The sequence below is a fragment of the Patella vulgata genome, chromosome 9, assembly GCF_932274485.2.
Source record: "Patella vulgata chromosome 9, xgPatVulg1.2, whole genome shotgun sequence".
Lineage (NCBI taxonomy): Eukaryota > Metazoa > Mollusca > Gastropoda > Patellidae > Patella > Patella vulgata.
In genome coordinates, this window is record NC_065887.2 from 32347442 (window position 1) to 32373309 (window position 25868).

General features: G+C 37.2%; 1 protein-coding gene across 1 annotated transcript; it reads left to right on the forward strand.

The window, feature by feature from the left end:
* The first annotated feature begins 7030 nt into the window (after positions 1-7030).
* On the forward strand, positions 7031-16700 carry LOC126832129 (acetylcholine receptor subunit beta). The gene is made up of 7 exons (XM_050562836.2): positions 7031-7199; positions 8981-9259; positions 10361-10500; positions 12467-12511; positions 12828-12937; positions 14113-14648; positions 15375-16700. Exons 2-7 carry the CDS (start codon positions 9208-9210, stop codon positions 15785-15787), a joined length of 1296 nt encoding a protein of 431 aa, XP_050418793.1. The 5' UTR covers positions 7031-7199; positions 8981-9207; the 3' UTR covers positions 15788-16700.
* Positions 16701-25868: the final 9168 nt, after the last annotated feature.

Sequence of the window (25868 nt, forward strand, 5' to 3'; positions counted from 1 at the left end):
AAAAATTTGTTGAAATTCACCAGTGTCAAGTTTTTAATTTAATATAAATGATATCGTTAAGAACATAAATTCCAATATTCGACTTGTTTCGGATGACACTAGCATTTATCTAAAAATTAATGACCCAACCGCATGCGCGGCTATCTTCAGTAGTGATCTTGGAATGTTAAACAAATGGGCAAAAACGTGGCTGGTTTCCATTAACCCACTAAAAACTGAATCACTTGCGCTGGCTAATAAACGAGATCCACTGTTACCTACACTAAATTTAGACGGTATTCCTATTAAAGAAGTTTATCAACACAAGCATTTGGGATTGACTTTTCAGAAAAAAAATGTAAATGGCACAGACACGTTAACATTATTTTGAATAAAACGAGTAAAATGATTAATTGTGTTAGGTCTTTAAAATACAGCCTTAATAGAAATACTTTATAAACTGATATATACTTCTTTTATTCTTCCATATTTTGACTATGTGGGCGCACTCAGGACTATATGGGGAGCTGTAAAGGGTACCAGTCAAAGGTTATATGAAGAAACGGGATTTATCTCTCTGCAAGAAATGCGAAGTCGTCAATATTATTAATCAGCTAACCCCTCCATACCTTTACAGTTTAATTCAGTTCTCCAAAACCCCTTATTATCTTCGTAATAGCAATAATTTAGCTGATTACTTTTATCGAACAACTTTATTTTCTAAATCCTTTATACCTTCTACCATAAAAGAATAGAATAACCTTGATATAACTATTAAAATTTCGATCTCTATAAGTAAATTTAAAACTAAAATAATATAGATAAAGATAAAACTATATCCCATTATTTCAACTTTGGCAAACGTAAAATTCAAATATAACATAGTTGTCTTCTTCTCACTTGCAGTGACCAAAATGACCTTAGATTTCTTTAGGCATATTTCGGATAGCTCCGAGTGTGATTGTGGTCATTTTTTCGAAGACACTGATCATTTTCTTTTACATTGCTTTTTACATTTTAATGTGCGCAAAATATCTATACACGTAGTTATTTTACCACCCAATGTAATCAATATTTACGTAATCTGTTATACGTTGTTAGCTACCATCATACTTCGTTAACCATCTTTGCAAAGGTCTACTTGTTTTTTAACATCCGCAGAAGGTTTTAAGATCAGTATCAGTGTAATATTTTATCGATCATAATCAAAATGCGGACACGAAGAACTGCGTAGCCACTGTGTAAATATGTATATACAAATGTTGATTAAGTATGCATGGTATTGCTTTGTTGCTTATTCACCTATTTCTTTCATATATAGTTATTTATTATCTTAAGAAGAGAGGTCATATAGACTATATCTGTTCCTCAATCCCTTTCAATTTCTAAATAGAATATTGTCTAAAAAAAAAACATCCCAATTCCTCCATTTCCATGAACCTAAAACAATGTTGCATTTTGAATTCATCAGACTGTACATTTAAACAGTAAATGATAATTTCATCATCATCCCCCCTCACCAGTAGCATCGAGAGACGGCGGCCCAGCACTGTAATATATAAAATGGAAAGTGGATAGGATATTGTTTTTTAAAAATAACCCGTTATTGCCGATCGATCATTTCCCAACTCATGTCGTAATTATCTTAAAATAATTGCATAATTTCAGGAACCAGTTACTTTACAATTCTTCTGCGTCACGGTAACCGTCGATCCGTCTATCAATCACATATCCAAAATCATGGATATGATATGCATTAAAATATGACCGTCTACTAAAAACACTTTTTTATTCATACTTATAAATCCATTACGGATTTAACTAAACTAGATATTTTACATAACCAATATACATTTAACAGGAGTAATGATATTAAAGACAATGTGAAAACAGATGCACTACCTTACATCTATTCTATACCTAAATTCCATAAAAACCCAGTAAAATTCAGATATATAATATCCTCCAGTATTTGCCAAACGAAACCATTAGCCAAGACTATCAACAAAGGGCTTAAATTATGCCAAATCCAACATGCCATTTGGTGCAGAACACTTCGTAGCTATACTGGAATTAAAAGTTTTTTTATAATTGATAAAAATAAACCTATAGTAGACACTTTAGAAAAAGTCAATAAAAAAATTAATGCAAACACAATAGAAACGTTCGACTTTTCTACTTTGTATACTATGCTTCAACATGCAGATCTTAAAGATAATTTAGATTGGTTTGTCGATAAAGCCTTTAATGGAGCTTTCGGGAAAGGCAGAAACTTGATGGCCATTTATGCAGAAGATGCTAAATGGATTATAAAACGTCGCAATGCCGACACTGTAGTTTTTGATAAAGAAAAATTTCAAAATATCATACATTTCCTTATTGATAATGCCATATTTGAGGTTGGGGATCAGATAATGCAACAAACTATTGGTTTGCCAATGGGAACTGACCCCGCCCCATTTATGGCAAACGCACATTTATATAAATACGAATTCGACTTTCAAGACCATAAAAGAAAAACAGATTACAAAGTAGCTAAAAGTCTAAACTATACCTTCCGATACATTGATGACATACCACCTATCAATGATAACGGAAATTTTAACAAATATAAAAGTGAAATATATCCTCCTGAACTAATATTAAATAAAGAAAATTCCGGTACTATAAATGCATCTGTTCTTGACCTTAACATCAATATAATTAACAATAAATTTAATGTCGGTATTTTCGACAAGACGGACAAATTTGGTTTTTAAGTAGTAAAATACCCGTCAATCTATAGTAACATACCAGATACCACTCTATACAGTGTTTTCTATTCACAGGCATTACGATTTTTGACAATATGTAACGATAAAGATCTATTTCTCTCCCGAATAAAATCTTTACTTTAAATGCACTGCCAAAGGCGCTACACAATTACGCATTTTAAAAGAAATTTCAAAACTTCCATTACTTCAACATACCAAGTTTGACATTTCTTGTAAGTATATAACCGACTACATACTGGATAATAATGATCCAATTTAAATTTTATTTTAGAGTTTCTGTTGTTACCTAACCCTGTCTGAATTACCTCCCTTAATATTATGCCTTTATAAATACACTTACATAGTACGATTTCTTCAACATACCTGTTTTGCATTTCTTGTGTGGGGTATTATATTAATATATTATTATATATTGTACAATTACATAACTTAATAATTCCGATTAGTCGCTAGAACTTATGGTTTTTTAAGCTTTTAACGTTATTTTATCTGGATTATCTCCCTTATTATTGTGATTTTTTTATCACCTTCTAAGATATGACGCCATTCTCAGTCAGCAGACGGCTGTCCCTCGAAACAGTCTACATTTCCTACTTGCTTCTCTGTATTCAGTTTTGTTTTTGTTTTTTTGTGACTATGGAACATGTACCCTATATGTATTAAATACTGAAGCGTTTCTTTATTGAATTTAAGAGTTTAGACTACTTTTTTTTATACTTTTCACCTATGTGGTTACTTGTATAGTTGAATTTTACTACATATGCTTACATTCGTATTTCGTGTAGCATATATCAGATCATGACTCCTGCTGGCATTACACAATGGGTTTTTTGGGTTGTATTCCTAATTGTTTTCAAATTTGAGTGAAGTCTGTGTCACTACAGACCCGGGACTGTACAGCGCAGTGGACGCTTACGGCTAGCCCCCGGATCCATTCACTTTTTTTTGAATTGTCATTATGTTTGTGTTTTCCTGAGTATGATGTCCTGTCCGTGTATTTGTTTTTGTGTAAATTATGTGTGGTGCAGTCCCCCTACACTTACTATTATGTAAAGTAGCAACTGTATTAGTTTTCCTTAACATTCAAATTCGGTCGTCCTCACAAAGCCAAAAGGTTAATTACAAAACTAGACATTGCTTTCAAAATCACCCAAACTTGTTGACTGTCTTTTAAGAACACCTGATACAACTTGTCATTTATTTATTAAGTTAAAATTGATAGTTATTGAAAATTATAATATAAAACAATATCATTCAATGGTGTCGAAATAACAAGATCTAAATCTTACCTCATTTCTCGCTACTAAAGCTGTCATCATCATTACCATAATCAACCATCATGCATCATTACCATAAACGTCATGCTATGAACCTGTAAACACAAAAGCGAAGAAAATAATCAAATAAGTTGTACTCAAATGATATGTGGTATCAAGTGTTCCAGAAAGCGTAAGCTTTTAAATAGGGTGACATTTTCTGTTTAAATCCCAGGATGCCAAGAGTATTGAGTACAAGGCGACTTCTATCAGCCGAGTTATCAGCCCAATGCATAAGAAATGCACTACGAGGGGTGATTGATAAGTAGTGAGTCTAACACAGAAAGAAACAAGAAATTCAAATCAAATGTATTTACTTTTCAACATAGCCCCCCTTCAATGTAATACACTTCTGTCATCGGTGTTGCAGAGCCTTTATTCCAGTTCTGTAGAAGTCTTTGTCTTGGGTGTGTAGAAAATCATCCACAGCGGCAATGACGTCATCGCCAGACGGGAAATGCCTACCGGAAAGACATTTCTTCAGAGCAGGAAACAGTTAGAAGTCTGAGGGAGCTAAATCAGGAGAGTAGGGGGGATGCTGAAGAAGTTGAAAACGACAGTCATGGATTGCTGACATGGCAACAGCTGATGTGTGCACTGGCGCATTGTCCTGGTGGAAAATCACACCTTTGGTCAGCTTTCCTCGTCTTTTGGTCTTAATTTCTTGCCTCAACTGACTTATAAGTGCTGCATAGTATCTACCGTTAATTGTTTGACCCTTTTGGGGGTAATCCACCATGAGAACACCCTCAAAATCCCAGAATACTGAGGCCATCGCCTTTCCAGCCGATGAAACAGTCTTTGCCTTCTTTGGGGTCGGCGACGTCACATGTTTCCACTGTTTTGACTGCTCTTTTGTTTCTGGCTGAAAGTGGTGGACCCAAGTTTCATCCATAGTAACAATTTGTTTGAGGATGCGATCAGGATCGGTTTCAAATAAGGCTAGATTCTCTTCTGACATGATGTGTCTTGAACGCTTTTGATCAGGCGTCAAAAGCTTTGGCACACATCGTGCTGAAACCTTTGTCATTTCCAAAGTTTCAGTGATAATAGAATGAACTCTCTCCTGGCTAATACAAACTACCCCAGCTATGAATCGTTCAGTAACTCGCCGGTCATTCATTATCAGATCATGGATTTTTAGCACCATTTCAGGTGTTGACACAGTTTTTGGTCGACCAGGGCGTGGTTCGTCTTCAATGCTGTCTCGGCCACGCTTGTATTCAGCTTACCACATTTTAATTGTGGCATATGAGGGAGCATCATCTCCTAATGTCTCAACCATATCATCATGTATGGCTTTCGGTGTTAGACCCTTTTTATGCAGATACTTAATCACAGCTCTCGCCTCGATATGGTCCATTTTCTGATAACAACAGACCCTATATACTTGATTGTTATGACCTGTCACAACCAAACAGTTTAACCGAATGTGATGAAAGTTTGTGAAAGAGACCGAGGAACATAATAGTGCGCGTGCAAAACGTGGTATCATTGTGTTGCACGGTTTTCCAATCAAGGCTCACTACTTATCAATAACCCCTCGTAACTACTCTAATCAGATATCAGTATTATCTAGTGTTTTGGAAAGCAAAAGTTGAACGTCCCTGTCTCTTGCACGACACTGATTACTACTTCCACTAGACGACCAGTAAAGTACAACCAAAAGCCCAGATAGCCACTCAGTGTTGGCCCTACTATGGCCCACATACGGCAGCATCTGTGATATGATGAGGACGAAGCAAACGCTGTGTCTTGATATGGAATACAATAGTCAACAGACCAAGAAAAGGGACAACAGACCAGATTTCCAAGATACTGAAATCTACTCACAATCTTAAAGCGGAAATTGCAAATTTTTAAGTTATATTTTTAAAATTTATTAAAATAAAGCCTGAAAATAGATGGTATCCATAAACAGTCGTACCTTGTTAAAGAATAATCCTATTAATCCTATAATTCACTATTGCCAGCTGAGAAATTGGCAAAATATCAATTTCCTCTTCATTTTCAAACGTTTGAAAAAGGCAACTCCGTGGTGGAGAATAGAAAACAAGGGAGGTAATTGTGTTATTATTTCCTGTGTAAATGAGTTTTAAGTGTGAGAATGACACCTATGATCGTATAATTGTGAGTTGACAACCTATTGAGCAAAAGACATAGAAATAATTACGTTTTGACTTTCTTAAAAAATTTGCAATTTCCGCTTTAAAATACATGTAGGATCTTTAAACTACAAACTTAAAGTAATTATAACCGCCGGAAACCACGCTGTAAAATCCCGATGAACTTTCTCGGCCTATACCGAGAGCGAACCGGCGACCCCCAGGCTAGCGAGCCAGCGTCTTACTCACTTAGCCACCGTGACTCCAGGACAATACGAAGTGACTAAAACACTCCCTAAAACACCCTCATCGTTATATTTTATCGGTTAAAGAGTATATCAACTTTATTTTTGATAAATAGTTGGAAGCGGAGAGGGTGAGAGTATACTAAATCCGCGTCATTATGTACGCCACAGTCCGTCAAAATGCAGGCGCAGTTTTAGGATTTTCAGCCGGGAGGGGTCCAGAAAATGAAGTGCTGACGTGCCAAAAAATTGAACGCTTAAGATGCCATTTCCGGCCTCGAATCTCACATATTTAGATTTGGGATAACTGTGTAGTTAAATCACGACAGATCGAAAACTATTATTTTTACTGCAGCTAATGTGAACGGTCAGTGTTATGACAACATAGGCTACATACGGCCATATTTTTATAATTGTGCGCGTATAAGATAAAAAGAAAATGATGATATTGATTCTTTATCGAGAAGGACGATAATCTAACAATCTGGACAAATGATCAGTCTCTGTTTTTGCGCCTGTCAATGAATACACAGGACATTAAAAAGTATTGATTTATTATCATGTGTTGGAACATTATACAAACAACATTCACTCTTTATGGATGTATAAAACTGTTGCGTCGGTTACATTCAGTAATTATACGTAGTGAATGTGCCCAATTGCTATGATTTGTTTTATACCTTCCTCGCCGTAGACTTGTCTACAAATATATGTATATAAGTACGTCTTATTTACGAAGAACAGCATCGGATGACTGAGGAAAGAACTTTATAATACATGGTATGAATAATTGCTTTTTATGGGGGGGGGGGGGGGTTCTTGGTAAATACTTTCTTTTCTGGACTTTGCATCAAATTTTATTCTTTTAATCTCTCGGGACAATAACCATTCCATTCCCTCGAACATTTATTGTGTGTGTGTGCTATTAAATGGACAGGTGACTAGCCATGGATGAAATGTTATATTGCTAATGACATGTTAATTTATTATCATCCCTTTTATAAAACTTTATATAGATAGAAAGTAACTGCCAAAATGGCCTGTTTCGTGGACATGCAAATCGTATGATTAATCTATTAATTGTTTTACTTACCATTGTTTGATTTCTTATATTGTACAGTATTACATCCGTGCTTGTTTATGTCAACACTTTGTCTCGCCAAGTGATTAGAAGTTATTCCATATAAATCTGTGATTGTACTTGATATGTTAGTCTTTTAGCTCTGCTATCCGCGGTCTTGTAAGTGCATGTAGATAATTATTATTATAAGTTTCCAGTTTTAAAGATTTGAAGAACCATTCAAGACTCTTGTAATATCTGACGGACCTCACCGTCACAATATCGACGTGTTTTGCTAATATATAACGAAGGAATTTATCAAACAACTCTTATTCACACGTCCGGTTGTACGTAACAAGGAGTAGGGTCGCCTGTCCAACCTCGTGGGTTTTCTCCGGGTCCTCCGGTTTCCTCCCACTGCTAAAGAATTATTGAAATAAAATTTTTAAAAAAAACATATGTTAGTCCCGAAATGACCTAGTTTGTGTCGAGTGGACGTTAAACCCCATTTCTCTCTATCTCTCTCTTATTCACACGTGAAATCATTTTATTTCACGTCATCTCTCTTCATATACGTTTTGATTTTTATACAGATTTTTTATAGGTTAATTGTCCACAATTTTTGTAAGCACTCTATATACAGGTCAGGGTTTTCAGACTTGCTAGAATTGTTCAGAGTCGCGCAACAATCTTTCGGCAAGTTAGTGTCCCTACCGCAAAGACTTTATAAAACACTCCATAGATAAGAATTTTTGATATTAATATTTAAAACTTACTGGAAAAGTTCTGGAAGTTATGAAGGGTTTCCCTGTAATGTATAGTTATTTCCGCTTGAACCGCTATTTTGAAAGACATCCATTATAATGCTGCTAGTGGGTGTATATGTGTTGCCTGACAACGCTACGGTTGGTGTAAATGGCTTTTACCGTCCCCTAGGCCGTGGACTAATGGGAATTGATAATCTTGTAGCTTTTTATATGCACACCAGTGTCATAAATGGTCCATTCGCAATGGTACTTTCTAAACCTTATTGCCAATGTTCCTTGAGGCTTGTGGCCATAAGTGGCGTGGTATCAATACATCGCTTGTACGTGACAAGGATTGGGGTCGCTTGTCCGACCTCGTAGGTTTTCTTCGGGTTCAGCGGTTTCCTCCGACTGCAAAAGATACACACGCGCTTCAAGCGAATTATTCGAGTTAATGAAATAAAATTGAACCGTATGTTAGTCCCGAAATGACCTAGTTTGTGTCGCGTGAGCGTTGCACACTCTCTCTCTCTCTCTTGCTGAACAATTTCCTTTGGACGTATATTGTCGTCGCCCCTGTCCGTCCGTTCATATCTTGTTTGTGGACACTCTACAGGCCCTTCTGATAATCCTGCATTTATATATTTTGTCATCATTCAGCGTAATATTTGAAGAAAAAAAACCACAATAGGTTATAAGCTTTATACTTTATTGTATGAATGTCATTGTATCAAACATTAAATATTCTGTTCCAGACGAAACAGATAAATAAAAAGAAAGCATAGATGGAATCTGGTCTGGTACTATTCAATTCATACACAGTAATAAAATTGTTTACAGTACAAAATTGACTGTTTTGTTGACGTGTCAATTCCCAAGTAAACGGACTTTGTTCCGTGACCGAAGCTGGCGACCATTGGGAAGCGATAACTGAAGTCAACATATGATTTATATATAACCACAACAAAAGAATATCAATAAAATGGACCCCGTATGGACAAGCTTTTACTGTTTACTACTGATATATCCAACTTGTAAGTATCTGGTCATTTACACAAATTAATTTTTTATGTGACGAAATTTGAGGTCGCGTAGTAGGCGACACTCCATGATAGTTAAGGTTATAATGGAATGGTATGATTTAAATTCCCAGAAGTATAATGAATGTTTACAGTTTATGTATTTGTCAGAAAACCTACTTCAGATGCCACTGTTCCAGTATAATTAAAATTATTTATTTCATTCCGACATGGACATATTGTTTCTTTTTGTACAAGATCTACTGCTGCTTTATCGGTTATTTATTCTCATTGACCAATTTTGATTCTCATTGACCAGCTTTTCCGGACATGAATATCACGGAATGCTAAAATTCAACAGAATTCATCCTCTCCAGCTCCAGTGCTTCACGCTAACTCCGGCTGAAAAAAACCCCAACAGTGTTCATCGTCTCATTCAAAATGCTGCACATCAAAGAATCTATGAAAAACTGTTTTCGAAAAAAAAGGGATTAACTGTGGAACAGAAGGTTGCATAATGCTGAAAATCGTTAAAAATCTGAAATAAGCTTTCTGATTTGCACCCATTTGATTCGTGGTGGATAATCACGTTAAGTTTTCTGAAACTGTTTGGATTAGTCTCGTCATTTTGTTTTTAAAAAGGGGGGTTGGATGGCTGAATGGTTAGCGTGCGCGCGCTGTATCATAAAGTCGGTCATTGAGTCGACTGGCGTTGTTTCGAATCCCCGGTTGTACGTGACAAGGAGTAGGGTCGCCTGTCCAACCTCGTGGGTTTCGTCCGGGTCCTCCGGTTTCCTCCCACTGCTAAAGACCCATATGCGCAAGCGAATTATAAAATTAAACCATATGTTAGTCCCGAAATGACCTAGTTTGTGTCGAGTGGACGTTAAACCCCATCTCTCTTTCTCTCTCTCTTTCTCTCTTGTTTTTAAAAAAAACAACAACTATCAATTTCAAAAATCAAATTGATGGTTTCGATCATTCCAGCCTTTATTGTCTCCGCTTTGACAACAACGAATATCTATATACTATTCTATATGGAGACAATATAAACTGTTATTATCGAGGCTATCAAACTATTTTTTTTTTTGTTCGACTGGTTTTGATTTTTTCTAGTTACGGATGGTTTTACCATTAAAGATGAAGCTCTCTTGAGAGACAAACTGTTCGAGACTGGGGAGTATGATTTAAAAATTCGTCCAAGTGATCGAGTCCAAGTCGAAATCCTGTTAAATTTGATGACCATTAATTTTTTGGTACGTTGTGTTTTCGGAAATATTTTTTTTCCCAGAGATTGTTTCGGGATCTAAGGTGGCTAAGTGATATAGGAATTGACTCGCTAACCAGACTAACCGGGATTTCATCTCGTGTTGGTCGGGAAATTTCCCCGCGATTTTCGAATAGGTTTTCTCCTCAGTGATGCATGTCGAGAAAGAGCGTCTAATCGATCGGATGACACATAAAAACAAATTCCCATGTACATGGTGGCGTACTATTGAAATTCGAAATAAGAGTAGGCCGCAGCGCCGCTGGGTGGACAATAATTTCCCCACAGCACACTGCATGGCATAAGTCCTCCTTCATTAGCCAACTCGTTGTAGAAAAGTAGAACGTTAAACCCCATTTCATTGCAGAAACTGGTTCATTTGTTTAAAGCGAGAATTTCAAATTTTCTAAGAAAGTCAAAACATAATTATTTCTATGTCTTTTGCTCAATAGGTTATCAATTCACTATTATACGATCATGGGCATTATTTCCCACCCTTAAACTTCTATGACACAGGAAATAACAACACAATTACCTCCCCTTTTTTGCTATTGACAACATGGGGCAGCCATTTTCCAACGTTGGAATTTGAAGTTAAAAATGATATTTTTGCCAATTTCTCAGCTGGCAATAGCGAATTATAGGATTAATAGGATTATTCTTTAACAAGGTAGGACTGTTTATGGATACCATCTATTTTAAGGCTTTATTTTAATACATTTTAAAAATATAACTTGAAAATTTGCAATTGCAACTTTAATCTGTACACTGCCTCGTTGGCCTTTTATGAATTGTCTGGGGATCTATTGTCTGAAAGTAGTACATGTACTAGTTTTATCGCCAAACCGTACACACAACGCCAATGGACATAATTATACTAATGAATATCCTTAAGAAGAATGGGTGTCGTGTTTTCCATATACACGTAGTGTGATGTGGGATATTAAAGATATACTAATATGAAATTTGAAGTGGCAGGAACGAGTGAAAGGTACCGAGTTTCCTAGCATGCATGGGAGACTATAATTGGATCACCAGACTATGACGTCACACAGCGGGTTCAAACGTAGCTGTCATCTGTTTGTAGGTAACGTCTTCAATATATTGACTAGAAAATCATTCAGAGATCTTAAATATCCTCAATAGTATACATATAGTATTACACTAGCACCGGCACTGAACTCAAAGTCAGCTACTGGAATCAGCGTTTTAAAACTCTATAGGTAACCCCAATCTTATATTACTCTAAATAAAAGAGTGCGCCCGTGACGTCACCGGTGGAACCAGAACTTGGCCAGAATGACAATTAACGGCTTACCTGAGCACAAATAAACAAACATTTTCGTCGGTTTTTATTAAACTTGAGATTCCATATTGGGAAGAACTTAAAGGACAATATTGGTGTCAGTCATTATAAAATATGTGATAGAACTGGTTAAATACATCCCAAATATAACTTTAACACAGAGATCATTGCTACCGGAGATGTGTAACAAGCACGTGAAGAAACGGGAAGTGACGACAAACATGACAAACACGAGTTATCCTACTATATATTTCTGAATTGTGAGATACCCTCTCACCGTCCCATATAATAACTTTTAAACTTCAACGGAATTATCAGTGAAATGAAATTTGATTGTTTGTCTGTTATCGCTCGTTACATCAGTCAGATACATAGAAGGATAACTCGTGTTTGTCATGTTTGACGTATCTTCCCGTTTCGTCACGTGCTTGTGTACACATCTCCCGTAGCAATGACCTCTGTGTTAAAATTATATTTGGAATTATTTAACCAGTTCTATCACATATGTAATTATGACTGACACCAATATTGTCCTTTAACAGCTATATGATTTTTTTTTTAAAAAGTTAATCCCTGTAGTTGTCATCCTTACCTATCTTTTGCTGAATCGTCACTCAAAAAATGATACATTTACTTTTTTACTTTTAAGAATATCCGAGACCAGTCTTTTCAAGTGAGTGGATGGCTTACATTGGTAGGTACATGCAAAATTAAACAAAATATTAACTCTGATAACGAATCGGTAGATTGACTTCAAATAATGCACACAAACTAATTATGGACACATTATGCGTTTAACAGGCATGTGAGATTTTGACGCCTTGTTCGACTGGTAAAAAAATAATCCTATTTGACTATAAACACTTAATTTGGTATGGTAATATCTTAATCGGTGTGGCGATATTCGGTAAGTTAGAGAGTTTAAGATTATTTTAAAATTATATTATTCAAAAGTAATTATACTTATTTTCTCGATGACTGCCTCTAAGCGCACATGTACTTGATTTTAGGCTTGGATCGATAAACGGTTAAGTTGGGTTCAAGAAGAGTATGGCGACATTGGTTTTATATTTGCATCTCAAACAGAAGTTTGGCGACCAACTCTTGTAATCAGTAACTGGTAAGTATCAAAACAACGAAACTTTCTTTTGTTTATTAACACTGCCATTTCAATACTGGCAATTATTGATGAATGGCAATTTCTAATCGAAATACTTGTCATTAACTTAGCTATGTCCTATTAGTTACCGCTCTATTATGAGTATTACTGTTTATTTGTTTTTAAAAATCGAATTAGATCGGTGACTTGGCTATTAAAGTAACTACATTTCTACGCATTTTTAATGTTTTGCCTCAAACAAGAGGAACAAGTACTGCAAGAGATTAGTTCGTGTATTTCCAGTTAAAGTTTCTTTTCATATCTACTACACAGGCACCAGGTTCTCTACTGTAGAGTTTATATCGCAAATCGTAAATTTCGCAAGTTATCGTAATTGGACACTTAAACATGCATTATGCAAGAGCAAAATCTGCTTATTACAAGTCTTTCTTTAGGCTTGAAATGTAATTTAAATTATCAATTAGACATTAATTAACTCATCCAGACCATAATAAACTCTCGATGTCAAGGCTAGCCTTCGATGTTGGCTGGATTAGATCCCCATATGCCGCTAACGGCCGTTGATAATTAAATCAGAAAAAGTGGATAATCGAGACTATGTTGTTTATATTAATGATTTTAGTAATGATGACCGAGACTATGCAAAAATTTCACCCGCTTCTTTCTCGACTCATAGTGGATCAATTTGACTGAAATTTTCAGCAAATTACCTTTACACTATCTAGTTTTTAACTATTATAGCGAGAACTGCCATCTCTTTATTTTATCTCCCATAATGTATCTTTAAGGCTTGTGATAATGACGCAGAAAATGGTTCACGGTGTAATTTTGTAAAATCTAATGGGATTATCCATTAAATGCATAAAGATGGTCCCTATTCAAATTCGGAATAATTAGGAAACACTCAGAATTATGTCCTTTACGAAATTAGAGGGATTGTGTAATGGGACCTGAGCAAGAATCCGATCTTATATTTCTCCCTCGTTTCGTTTATATTATGACTGTTATCATTGTTTCAATCATAAATTTAAGATTTATTTTTTAACTTGCTCGGTGGGATTTGTTTATTAAGATTAAAGAGCAGCTAATGCTAACACTGACGACAATGTTGCTGGTGGACATATTAGAGCACCCGACAAGCCCGCTTCTATATTTCCCTTCCTTTGTTTTAACAGCGTTCAGAAGTTGGGAATAATTCAAGATGGCTTTACTCCACTTCGAATTACCAATAGTAGCAAAATCATCTGGGAACCTCCCGGGATATATGAAGTTAGCTGCTTAGCCGATACTACAGTTTATCCTTTTGATGTACAGACTTGTCATTTAACAATCCAGAGCTGGGGATACGCCCTAAAGGAACTCGATGTTTCTGCATTAGGATCGGGGATAAACCTCGAGGAATACAAGGAAAATGGTGAATGGGACATAATTGATCACTACACAATACGGGGGGAGAGTACAGATTCTAGAGATATTGATTATGGACAACTGAGTTTCTATTTTACTTTACAAAGAAAATCTCAGTACTACTGGTTCAATGTGATGTTGCCTGTCATCGTTAATTCAATACTTACTGCCCTTGTATTTGCCTTGCCTGCAGAATCGGGAGAGAAAATGGGCTATTCACTAACAGTTCTCCTGTCGTTTGCTGTGTTGCTGACATTGGTATCTGATAAGATACCACCAACTTCTACTCATACATCCATTATGGGTAACTGCATAATTATTTATTTCAACTTTTAATATCTATGGACATGGGGTACATACTGACCATGCATAAGCAGGGGAAGACATGATAGCAAGCCCCGACAGCTAGATTTTATATGGGGCACATTTCATTGTGTAACATCTTAAATGAAGTTTAGCGATATGCATTGTTGTTTTTAGAAAATCCCAGTCAAACCGGAAGTGAGCTTTTTTGACTTTTAAGGAACATTGTTGGAATTGAAAATCTGAATTTAATCTGGAAGTCGAATTTAGAATTTCTATTTTTTTATTTATTTATTTTTTTTAAAATTTTATTCGAAACCTTGATGTATAGGTAGTGTTAAATATATATATATGTGGCGGTTTGACTGAGTACCTTAATTTTAATTAGATTGCAATGTGCGGCTATAATGATAGGCAATACAGTACACAAATAGACTATATATAACTAGAACCAGATTTGGTTTATCATATAGTTCCACAATGAAACAATTCCTTAGAGAACTTTTCAACACTTCCACTTTTTTTATAGCTATAAATATTTGATTCAGTGGTTTTTTTCTTATTATGTCTTATTATAAGATCCGTGAAGGTATCGAGGCGCTCTTGGGTAGCTAATTTGTAACTTCAATATATATGATAGGCCTACCGAGTCGAACTAGGTACCTAGCTAAAGCGCGACAGCAACCCTGGTAGTGGTTCTATAATAATATTAATAATGTATTTTCAGTTGTTTATTTCTCATTTGTTCTGATAATGGGAGCTCTGGCGGTTGGTTTCAGTATACTTGTTATCAAGTTATATTTCCGAGAGAACGACGAACCAATTTCACCATGGGTACAATATTTCTACAAGAAGATACTTGGGCGATTGGTCTGTTATAGGAAATGCAAACCACGACAGAATTCAGTTTCAGATTTGGGATCAGACAGAGGTTCTATGTACGAAAAGGGCGAAACGCCCAACATGTATCTACAAAGGGAAGCAACCGAACATAAACTGGAAAATGGAAATAGCCCCGAGACAGATGATGACTTGGATTGGAAAGACTTGTCAAAAATATTAGATCATTTTTTCTTGAGATTATATTTATTATTGATATCTTTTGCGACATTTGGATTTCTGGCCGCTTTGTCGCTTTAAACATTGATTTCGTTGTAAGTTAGTCTCTAGTACATTTTAAATCGAACATTTTTTGTTATTCTATATAGATTTGTTTTAGGGTGAGTGTCAGATTTACTGGTGTACGTAAATATACGGAGGCGAAATGAGCCACCGATGTGAGTTGTCAGGGCACCAATTATAGCATGTCGACCCATAGCATTTGTTTGGGTTTTTTTTGTTTTTTTTTTTATTCTTTTACCTTATGAAGTCCAATTTCCCCAATATGAATATCATCAACCGCTTGGATAATAGAGATGACTTTTAAGAATAGGTAAATACAGTCTAGTGTATCCAGACAATATATAGTGGGTGGGGGAATTAGTGCAGCGTTTACACTCGTGAATTCCATTGTCGTTATCCTCTGAAAGGAATCATATTTTGAAATCAAGATCAAGCTTTGCATTAAATTTCTTAACAATCCACGATCCTAGACTTTATGCACAATTTCTTCCTCAGAACAAATGTTTTTGAAAGAATAATAAGTATATCCAATTACATGACACTTGCTATCTATAGTCAGAAGGATTTCAAATTAACATTCAACAACCGAAGCTTAACTGGCTAAATGTTGTACAGGTAATACAGGGGCGTTTTTAGAGAATTTCAGCAGAGGAGAGTCCTGGGTGGACACAACGTCATCTTTGGGATGAGGTCTTGGATGATTAGAGTAGGGTGCGGCCAAAACGGAACAAAGATACGCTCTGCGCGAATCCCCTCATAGGCGTAGGAGCCGGGGGGGGGGGGGAGAGGCAGATTCGGTGAACCGTGCATTTTTCGGGCAATGTATTTCCTTTTTTGTGGGCACAAACATCAAGGAATGGGGAACATTAAGTCGTTTTTACTTAACATATTGTAAATTTATATTGTAGTGTAATTGTGTAATTAATTCAAAATAAACAACCATCACAGCTTTGTGAAAAATTCGTTTTAGTTAATGATCGATTAACTCAGGTTACGCAGAGAGATTAAAATGAGTGTTATGTTTTAATAATATTCATGTCAACAGCTGAATTTTATCTCAAGAACGATAACGTCGCTAGACATAAATTATATAGCAAACAGTAACACGGAAGCTCTGACAATAAATATTTTTACTTTTCTATTTATAAGATTGTAAAAAAAAATATTGTCAGAGAGAGAGAGAGAGAGAGAGAGAGAGAGTTATCGTCCACATATGATTCAATTTTATTTCAATAATTCTCTTGTGGGAATTGGTCTTTGGTAGTCGGAAGAAAGACCTGGAGAAAACCAACAAAGGAAGCTGGACGGCGACCCTACGCCTTGTCACGTACAAGCTGAAAATTGAAATCACCCCACTTGACCGAATGACAGACCTTACCATCTAAAGTACACGCGTTAGACAATTAATTTAGTTCCAGACCCGTATAGTATAGAGGCTGATTATAGGCAGAGATCTTCCCTATTGAATCCCCACCCTCACACACGAAGATTTCAGAAAAGGTCTTATTTGGAATTTGCATATTAAAGGCTCAATACCACTCTTGTTGTAACTGAATAATATGTCCCAATCTTTATTCTGGTCAACAAATTGTACTATTTTAGAATATTTCAATTAATTGATGATACAAATTTCATCTTAACACACTTTATTTAAAAATTTTGACAAATTCAACATAATGATTTGAAACGTCTAACGTAAACCTTTTCAAATGAAACTTCGATTTAAAAATATTTTCGAACCCTCTGGACAAGTAAAATAGAATGTAATGGATAATTTACACAACAGGTAGGACACTTAAACATTTAGTACTTAGATAGAGATATTATTTATTTTCTGGAGCTTTCAAGCCAGCAAGAGTGTTATTGTCCCTTTACAGTGTTTTAATTATACCGCCCAAGTGATAATGTACACTATAATAATACACCCGACAAATTACCTTGTGAATATTAATAATTTAGTATAACAATGGCTGCCCTTTCTAGAAAGCTACCCCTAGCAGCGAGTATGACCTATTTTCTCATTAGATAACAGTATATAATTTAAAAGCACGATTGCTATTCGTGTATATATCTATATCCAGTGGCCTAGACCTGCGTCTCCAAACCTGGGGTCAACGGACCCCGAAAACCGTGATACGAATTTAGAAGTCCTCGAAGTCAGGGAGTACGCGGGGAAACAGGGGCCCACGAAAAAAGATGGTTTATTCGATCTTTGAGTTCCATTAACGTATACCAGAGTTAATTAATAGGACTGGCGATCAGTTTGCTATGGGTTGGTGTGCCACGTTTTTGATCAAAACGGCCATGTTAAAAGTCATAGCGACCCAAACACGGGCAATATGGCTTAACAGAATACATGCATATTTGGTGGGTCCTCGAAGATTTGTAAAATGTTTCAAAGGGTCCATGAGTTGAAAGTGGTTGGGGGCCACTATGTGTCTCAATAATTATTTGTTGTAATTTACTGGATTCAGGGGGTGGGGGTGGATGACCGAATGGTTAGCACGTGCGTGTTGTATCATTAGGTATGTAATTGAGTCAACTGGCGTGGTTTCGATTCCCCGGTTGTACGTGACAAGGCGTAGGGTCGCCTGTCCAACTACGTGGGATTTCTCCGGGTTCTCCGGTTTCCACCCACTGGATTCGGCAGTCACACAAGCCTTTAAAGATTGTAATACCTTTTTTGTAGAGATTATGTCTACCCTTTATTACTTAGATGCTATCTTTGTACGCATGTCTCGTGGTCTAAAATATATATTATACTCCACCCCTACCCCCACACCAAACACGAAAATCAATATGACGGGGACAAGCTTTCCGTAATCCAAGGGGTGACGCTCTTTGAAAATGCCTAAGGCTCCGTCAATTGAATTGCCATGAAAATTGGCATGTTTCTTCTTTGAACAACTCTGCATCGATTTGGCGAATTAGTTTTTTCAATTTCATTTAACAACTTGGTCAGTTCCTGGTCCATAGTACGATCGTACTTATTGTTTAGGATAATATACCTTTTAGTACAGGAATGGCCGATCCCTGAGGCTTGCGCCGAATTTGGCGCTATGGATGATATCAAGTAGCATTCTCGTGATAATAATAAAGTAAGGCAGTAGACCTACTTATTATTTTTAGCGATTTTATAATTTCGTGCACATCCTTTTTAACCAATGTTATATAGTGAATGGCCCATGTGCTGTACTTGATAACGAAAGGTAAATTTCACCTACATGTACACACTACTTTTATAAAATAAAAGTCTGGTTTTATCCAGACACCGCATAATGCAGCTTGGGACACAGGTCTCCATTTCCAGATGACGACTGGCGGGATCAAGTTGTTGGAAAACGTATCACAAATATTGAGTTTGTTGTTCGGTCCTAAGGTAGAGGATTTTAAGGAATTTTAACACAAAATTAAGCAGTTTTAATCTCCAAAATATTATCGGGATTGGCCCTTTAAAGACTCAAACTAGGAAATATTGACATTTTTTCTGCAGTCGCTCTGTAAAAAACGATTATATTAGGGATGTTTTATACACATAACTGGTTCATGTCCATGATATACATTATTCAGTGACATGGCATTACTGGCATACATCGGGGGACGATAAATCTATTACCAAATGCACACCACCCATGACAACTGAGAAGCGGGCAAAACACTTCTCACAAGGTCGCCAGTGAAAAATAAACCTGCTAAAAACTCCAGAATTTTGAAAGGCTGTCAATAAGACTCTGATGTTCGTAGATTTTGAATGGTAAAGCTTTTCATAAATTAGGCAGGAATGTAATAAGATTGGTAGTATTATTGCTCTTTAAATTAATAGCATTATATTAACTATGCTTTAACTAATTATTGGTTTCAAATTATAGAGAAGTCATATCCCACGCACTCAAATGAATGCGTGGTGTGGTTGACCCATAACACGATTAATAAAACCAAAACGTAGCTGGTTCCGTGTGAAAACAAAATATCACCAGATCACTTATGGTAGGAAAATTACCATTGCATCATTTGGCTTAGTGACCAATAATTAAAATTAATTACGTCATATTTGACCAATTAGATAGTTGAAAGCCAAAACCAAAGGTAGAAAATATTCAGATCTCTGGCCGATCGACAGACGGCCGCTAGATTCTTAGAAGGAGACGATGTAGCAATTTCTATCAGCAGGATGGAGAATGACTTTATTGTAATCTATGCTTGTAACCTATGTATCCAGTGTAGAAACGAGCTGTTTCATTGTTATTCCTGGTAAGATTAATGTCTTAACGACTGAGATAAAAAAATATATATATACACAGCGTGAGTCCTAGCCATAAGAAGAGAATTACAAATATAACCAGAGACAATAATAAACGATCACAAGGCTATAAAAATATGTAGCAGAGAAGAGAGAATGCGTCACACGTTGGATGTGGGGAGTTTTTGGCTTACTGGCTTTCCTAATATACTCTTCAAAAAAAAATTCAGAAACAATACAAAACTGCGGAAATGCACTGCTTTTTTTATTAGAGGTAACCAGTGTATGTTAATAACAGGCCAATTGCTTACACATGAACATAAGCAGTTCAAATGGGCGGCTTATCTGACGGCCACATTTCACTCGCAAAGAGATACACTTTAAAAAAATGAAATTGGATGTTTTTTAAATTTGTCTTAATAATGAGTAATTGCTTCACCAATCCTCAGACATTCAGCAATTTGTCGTGGCATGCTCCAAATCAACCGTCCAATCACGATTTGGCGCAATCTGACCCACCCCTCTTGCAGTGCCACGGCCAATTCTTGCCTCGTTGTCGGTAGACGTTGACGTCGACGAACACGTCTCCCGATCATGTCCCAGACATGCTCTATAGGGGAAAGGTCAGGACTCATGGCTGGCCAAGGCATATGGACAATATGGTGACGCTGGAGGTAGTCATCCACGATACCAGTGCGGTGGGCACGGGCATTATCATCTTGAAAGATGAAACGTCGACCTGCTGCACATTGAGCAAAGGGCAGAACTATCGGTGCCAGTATGTGGTCACGGTAGTACACACCAGTGACCCTTCCTTGAACAATATGCAATTCCGTTCTGACAGTCATGGTGAATCCTCCCCACACCATAACATACCAACGCCCGAATCTGTTATGCTGTCTGGCGTTAACGTTAGCATGACGCTCATTTACACGCCTCCAAACGCGAGCACGCCTATCGGTGAAATCCAGACTAAATCTGGACTCATCTGAGAACATTACACGCGCCCATCGACGATTACCCCAATTTCTACGCTGCCTACACCGTTGGTGACTGTTTGCCATGTGCTGGCGAGTTAATGGAGGCACAACACGCGGTCGTCGCGCATGCAAATGGGCTGCATGTAGCCGATTTCTAATCGTTTGGGGTGGAACTCGAATTTCTGTACAAGTTTACAGAAAGCTGATTGGCCGTTTGTCCTCGATTTCGCAGGACCTGTGTACGAATGTATCATTCCCGGGCTTGTGTAGTTGCTCTAAGACGACCAGAACGAGGTCTATCATCAGCATTGTGTGTTTGTTGGTATCGATTGCATAGTCTGCTGATCACAGACTGTGACAAATTAAGCATGTTGGCTACTGCTCGCTGTGTAGAACCCATTTGAAGCATGCCAATAGCACGTAGACGTTCATCATGTTGAAGACGTCTCATTGCAAATTAAACGTAACACACTAAAGCAAAGATACGCTAAACAGTAAATCTTATGCACGAACCGATAGGAAAGCAAACAGGGAAAGGATAAACCAACACGCGGCAGTTTTCATCAACCCTTCCTTGAAGTGTCAAATTTGACAATGAACCCCTCCCACGTGTATGGCGCTATTGCGTGTCGCATGTGCAGCTCAGTGGTTCTGTTGGGGCGATAAGTTCTTCATCTGTGAACATACTCTCAAAGCATGTTAAGTGTCCATGACTATTTATCATATCACAACCTGCATAGGTATTTGCATGTCAATATCCCCAACTTTTTTTGAAGAGTATATAACCAGCGACGCATAGCACTAAGCATAGTGTTCCAGGAAACAACATGGATGAAAGCCAGAACAGGAAGCAATCTGATTAAAATACAGATCTATATTTCGTTTCGTTTTTTTATACTTTCGATGGCCTACACTACATGAAGATCTGACAAGTTATAGCGATAGGTCACGTCAGGGGTCAAAAGACTGACTTTTGACCTATGACGTCAGACATTTGATTAACCAATCAGCATTGATGTTACTAGTGGATTACCCACAGTTCCGGGCAAAAAAGGTCAAACACTAGATTCGACAGACCATTTGATTGGCTGACCCATCATTTCAAGCATTTACCCCCCCCCCCCCCATTAATCTGGTCTGCCCTCTGTTTGACACCCCCCCCCCCAATAATTTTAGAAAATAAAAAAAAGTATTTGTGATACGTTTCGGTAATCAATACCTTCTACGGTGAATAAATCCCACATCCCCCCTCAGTCATAAACTTGCATGTTGTAGAGCATTTCCGTATGGTGGCTGATAGTGGCCATGTTAAATCTCGCCCTTTTCATAACGCGACAACACGACATCACGACAGTATTGGCGCAATCATACGACACTTAACTCTGTCGTATCATCGTGTTATTTTTATCCTAACGTCGAGATGTCGACTTATTGGCCTAGTCTCTTTCTACAAGTCACAAAAATACAGCTGTACTCATTACACTCATTACATCAGATTAGATACAATAAGACTCGTCAAAAGAGATAATAGGAAAGTGTTGATTAATTATTCGTTTTCTCAAAATAATGAAAGATTTTGCGCCCAAAATTGAATTATTGGTATTATATTCAAAAAATCTAGAATTATAATAGCAGGACAAAAGTGAGTCAGCTATGTTAATTCCTTGAATAAGAAGTGGTCTCGGTAGGTATCGAACAAGCATGCATTGCCTCGTGTACGACACCCACCAATAATTATAGATTACTGAAGCGATATTTTAGAAGCGATTTCAGAAGATTTCCAATTTATTTTATTAGAGTGGGAAGGGGATTATATAAAACCTCAAATCAGATCACAGAAAATCACTGCATTGGTGTAGGGGAGGTTTTTTTATGAGGTGAAGAAAGCGATTTGCAGCTGTTATTGACCTTATCGCGTATTCATATGTTTGTCATCACTAATGGGATCGGGGCCTAGATGATTAAAAATAGGCCCAGTATTGCCTTCAGCTATGAACACACTCCGAAAGTCCCCTACGCACCCCCCCCCCCCTCTTATTTTGTTTAACAAATAATTTCGGAATCAATAAAATGGCAGGTCCCTATCAATGATGTTTGATACGACTGGAAATTAATGTGTCTAAAATTGATTAAACAACATAGGGTAGTAAATATTACATTTCGAATCCGTATCAATGATACATTTACTCAAAATGTTCCTTCTAATGGATCACCATTTAACTTGAAAACAAGGGAAGCAGCCGATCGAAGAAAAAAAGATTTTAAAAAACAAGTTTCAATATGACAGTCGTGGTTCGGTCATGCATTTACATCCGTGGGTGTCATCCTTTCTTTGAAAGTAATGATTGTGCCAAATTTGAACAAAGTCCATCTAGATTCGCGGCCTGTAGGTAAAGTGTTGACAGATAAAACGTAAAAAAAACAGACCTATAAAAATATATTTTCTAAAACTATTTTAATTTTGAAATTATATTATTTTCACATTTGCCAAGTGTTTTAGCGAATAGTTATAGAAAGGGTCTTGTCGATTAAGACTATAGCGCATGTGCAATGTGCGGTTTTAAACTTCCGAGACGACAAGTCGACAAGTCGATGATACGACAGTTTCGCTTTTTGTCGTGTCGTCGTATCATCGACTTGTTGTGGCGATAAGTCGATGATACGACGGCACGACAAAATTGGGTCGATGACACGACAAAATCACGCGATCTTACGACAGTTTGTTCTGTCGTAAGATCGCCCGATTTTATCGTAAGATCGTGTGATTTTGTCGTGCCGTCGTATCATCGCCTTATCGCCACTGTAAGTCGATGATACGACGACACGACAAAATCACACGATCTTACGACAAAATCGTCTGATTTTGTCGTATCATCGACCTTATTTTGTCGTGCTGTCGTATCATCGACTTATCGCCACGACAAGTCGATGATACGACGGTACGACAAAACACTAAACTGTCGTATCATCGACTTGTCGTCTCGGAAGTTTAAAACTGCACATGCGCTATAGTCTTTATCTACAAGACCCTTCTATAAATAAAAAAACAAAACTGACACAGTTATATGGGACAACAATCACTGTTTTATTATACACAAGCACAGCGTTTCGATAAGTATTCTCTTATCGTTATCATTGTGCTTGATAACGATAAGAGTATATTTATCGAAACGTTGTGCTTGTGTATAATAAAACAGTGATTGTTGTCCCATATAACTGTGTCAGTTTTGTTATGTTTCCAATTGCTAAATGCCACTAAAGGATTATATTACCTTCTATAAATATTCGCTAAAACACTTAGCACATGTGAAAACAATATAATTTCAAAATTAAAAGAGTTTAAGAAAATATATTTTTATAGGTCTGGGGTTTTGGGGGGGGGGGGTGTTTTTTTTTTTTTTTACATTTGATCTGTCAACACTCTACCTACAGGCCGCGAATCTAGATGGAATTTGTTCAAATTTGGCACTCTCGGAGGTCAATGCATGACCGAAGCACTACTGTCACATTGAAACCTGTTTTTTTTTTTAAATCTGTTTTCTTCGATCGACTGTTTCCCTTGTTTCCCTTGGAAAGAACGTATTGAGTAAATCTACGCTATCACTAATACGGATTCAATATGTAATATTTCTCATTACTACCTATGTTGTTTAATCAATGTTATACATGTTATTTTTCAGTCGTATCAAACATCATTGATATCATTTTATTGATTCTGAAATTATTTGTAAAACAAAATAAGAGACGTGGGGGAGGGGGGGGGGGCGTATGAGGCTTTCATAGTGTGTAATCATCTAGGCCTCGTTCCATTGTTTTTGGTGCTTGATATTTTGCGGGGGAGTCGCAGTGTCTAGGCAGGTAAAACGTTGGTTCGGTAACCCGAAAGCTGGGTGTTCGATCCCTTCATTGGACGAGAAAGTTCATCCAGATTTTCCGACGAGGTCTTGTCAGTTGTGCTGGACAGAGGGCCTGGCACGTAAAATATCCTTTGGTAGTTGGAATTCGATATAATGGTAGGCCATAGTGCGCTGTCCTGGCAAAATTTCGCTCATAGTATGGCGTATGCCCGTCTTCAATATGACAGTAGTGGTTCGGTCATGTATTTACACCCGAGAGTATCATCCTTTCAGAGGATCGCGTGGCTACGTGGGCAAGACGCTGGCTAGCTAGCCTGGAGGTCGGGTGTTCGATCCCACACTGATCAGAAGTGAATATTCGCTAGGCCTCTGATAAGGATGACATCGATGCGACTTAATGAGTCCCCAATATTAACATTATTCCTCCGACAAATTTAATTCTAAAACATTTTTTTTTATGTATTAGAAAAATACATAAAGACATTTGAAGTATTTGTAGGTAAAAAATATTTCCTATGTAGCGTAAATGGGTATTAAAATGAGTAAAAGGCATCATTCTACCCGAAGCAGTTACGTCTTATATAAACAATGCACGAGCCATTGGTCCAATGATTAACACCGCGTGACGTGATTGCATGTGTTGAAAACAGTCATCTTTTACAGAGATATTAGACGACTTTTTTCACAGATTGGTTCGATCCCTGCATTGGCCGACAAAATTCATCAAGATTTACCGGCGTGGTTCCCCCTTGTCAGTGATGCAGGACGGAGGGCCTGACAATGACAGCTGTCTAGTCGTTCGGATGGGACGAAACACCGAGGTCCCGTGTACACATTGGCGTGCACGTAAAAGATCCCTTGGCTGTTGGATTTCGATATAAGAGCGGGCCGTAGCGCCGCTTCCCGGGCAAAATTCCCTCATAGCACACTGTATGGCGTATGCCCATCGTCTTTAGCCCAGCTTAGGAGAGAACAGTAGGACGTTAAACCCCATTTCATTTCATTTCATGCCATCCTGTCTT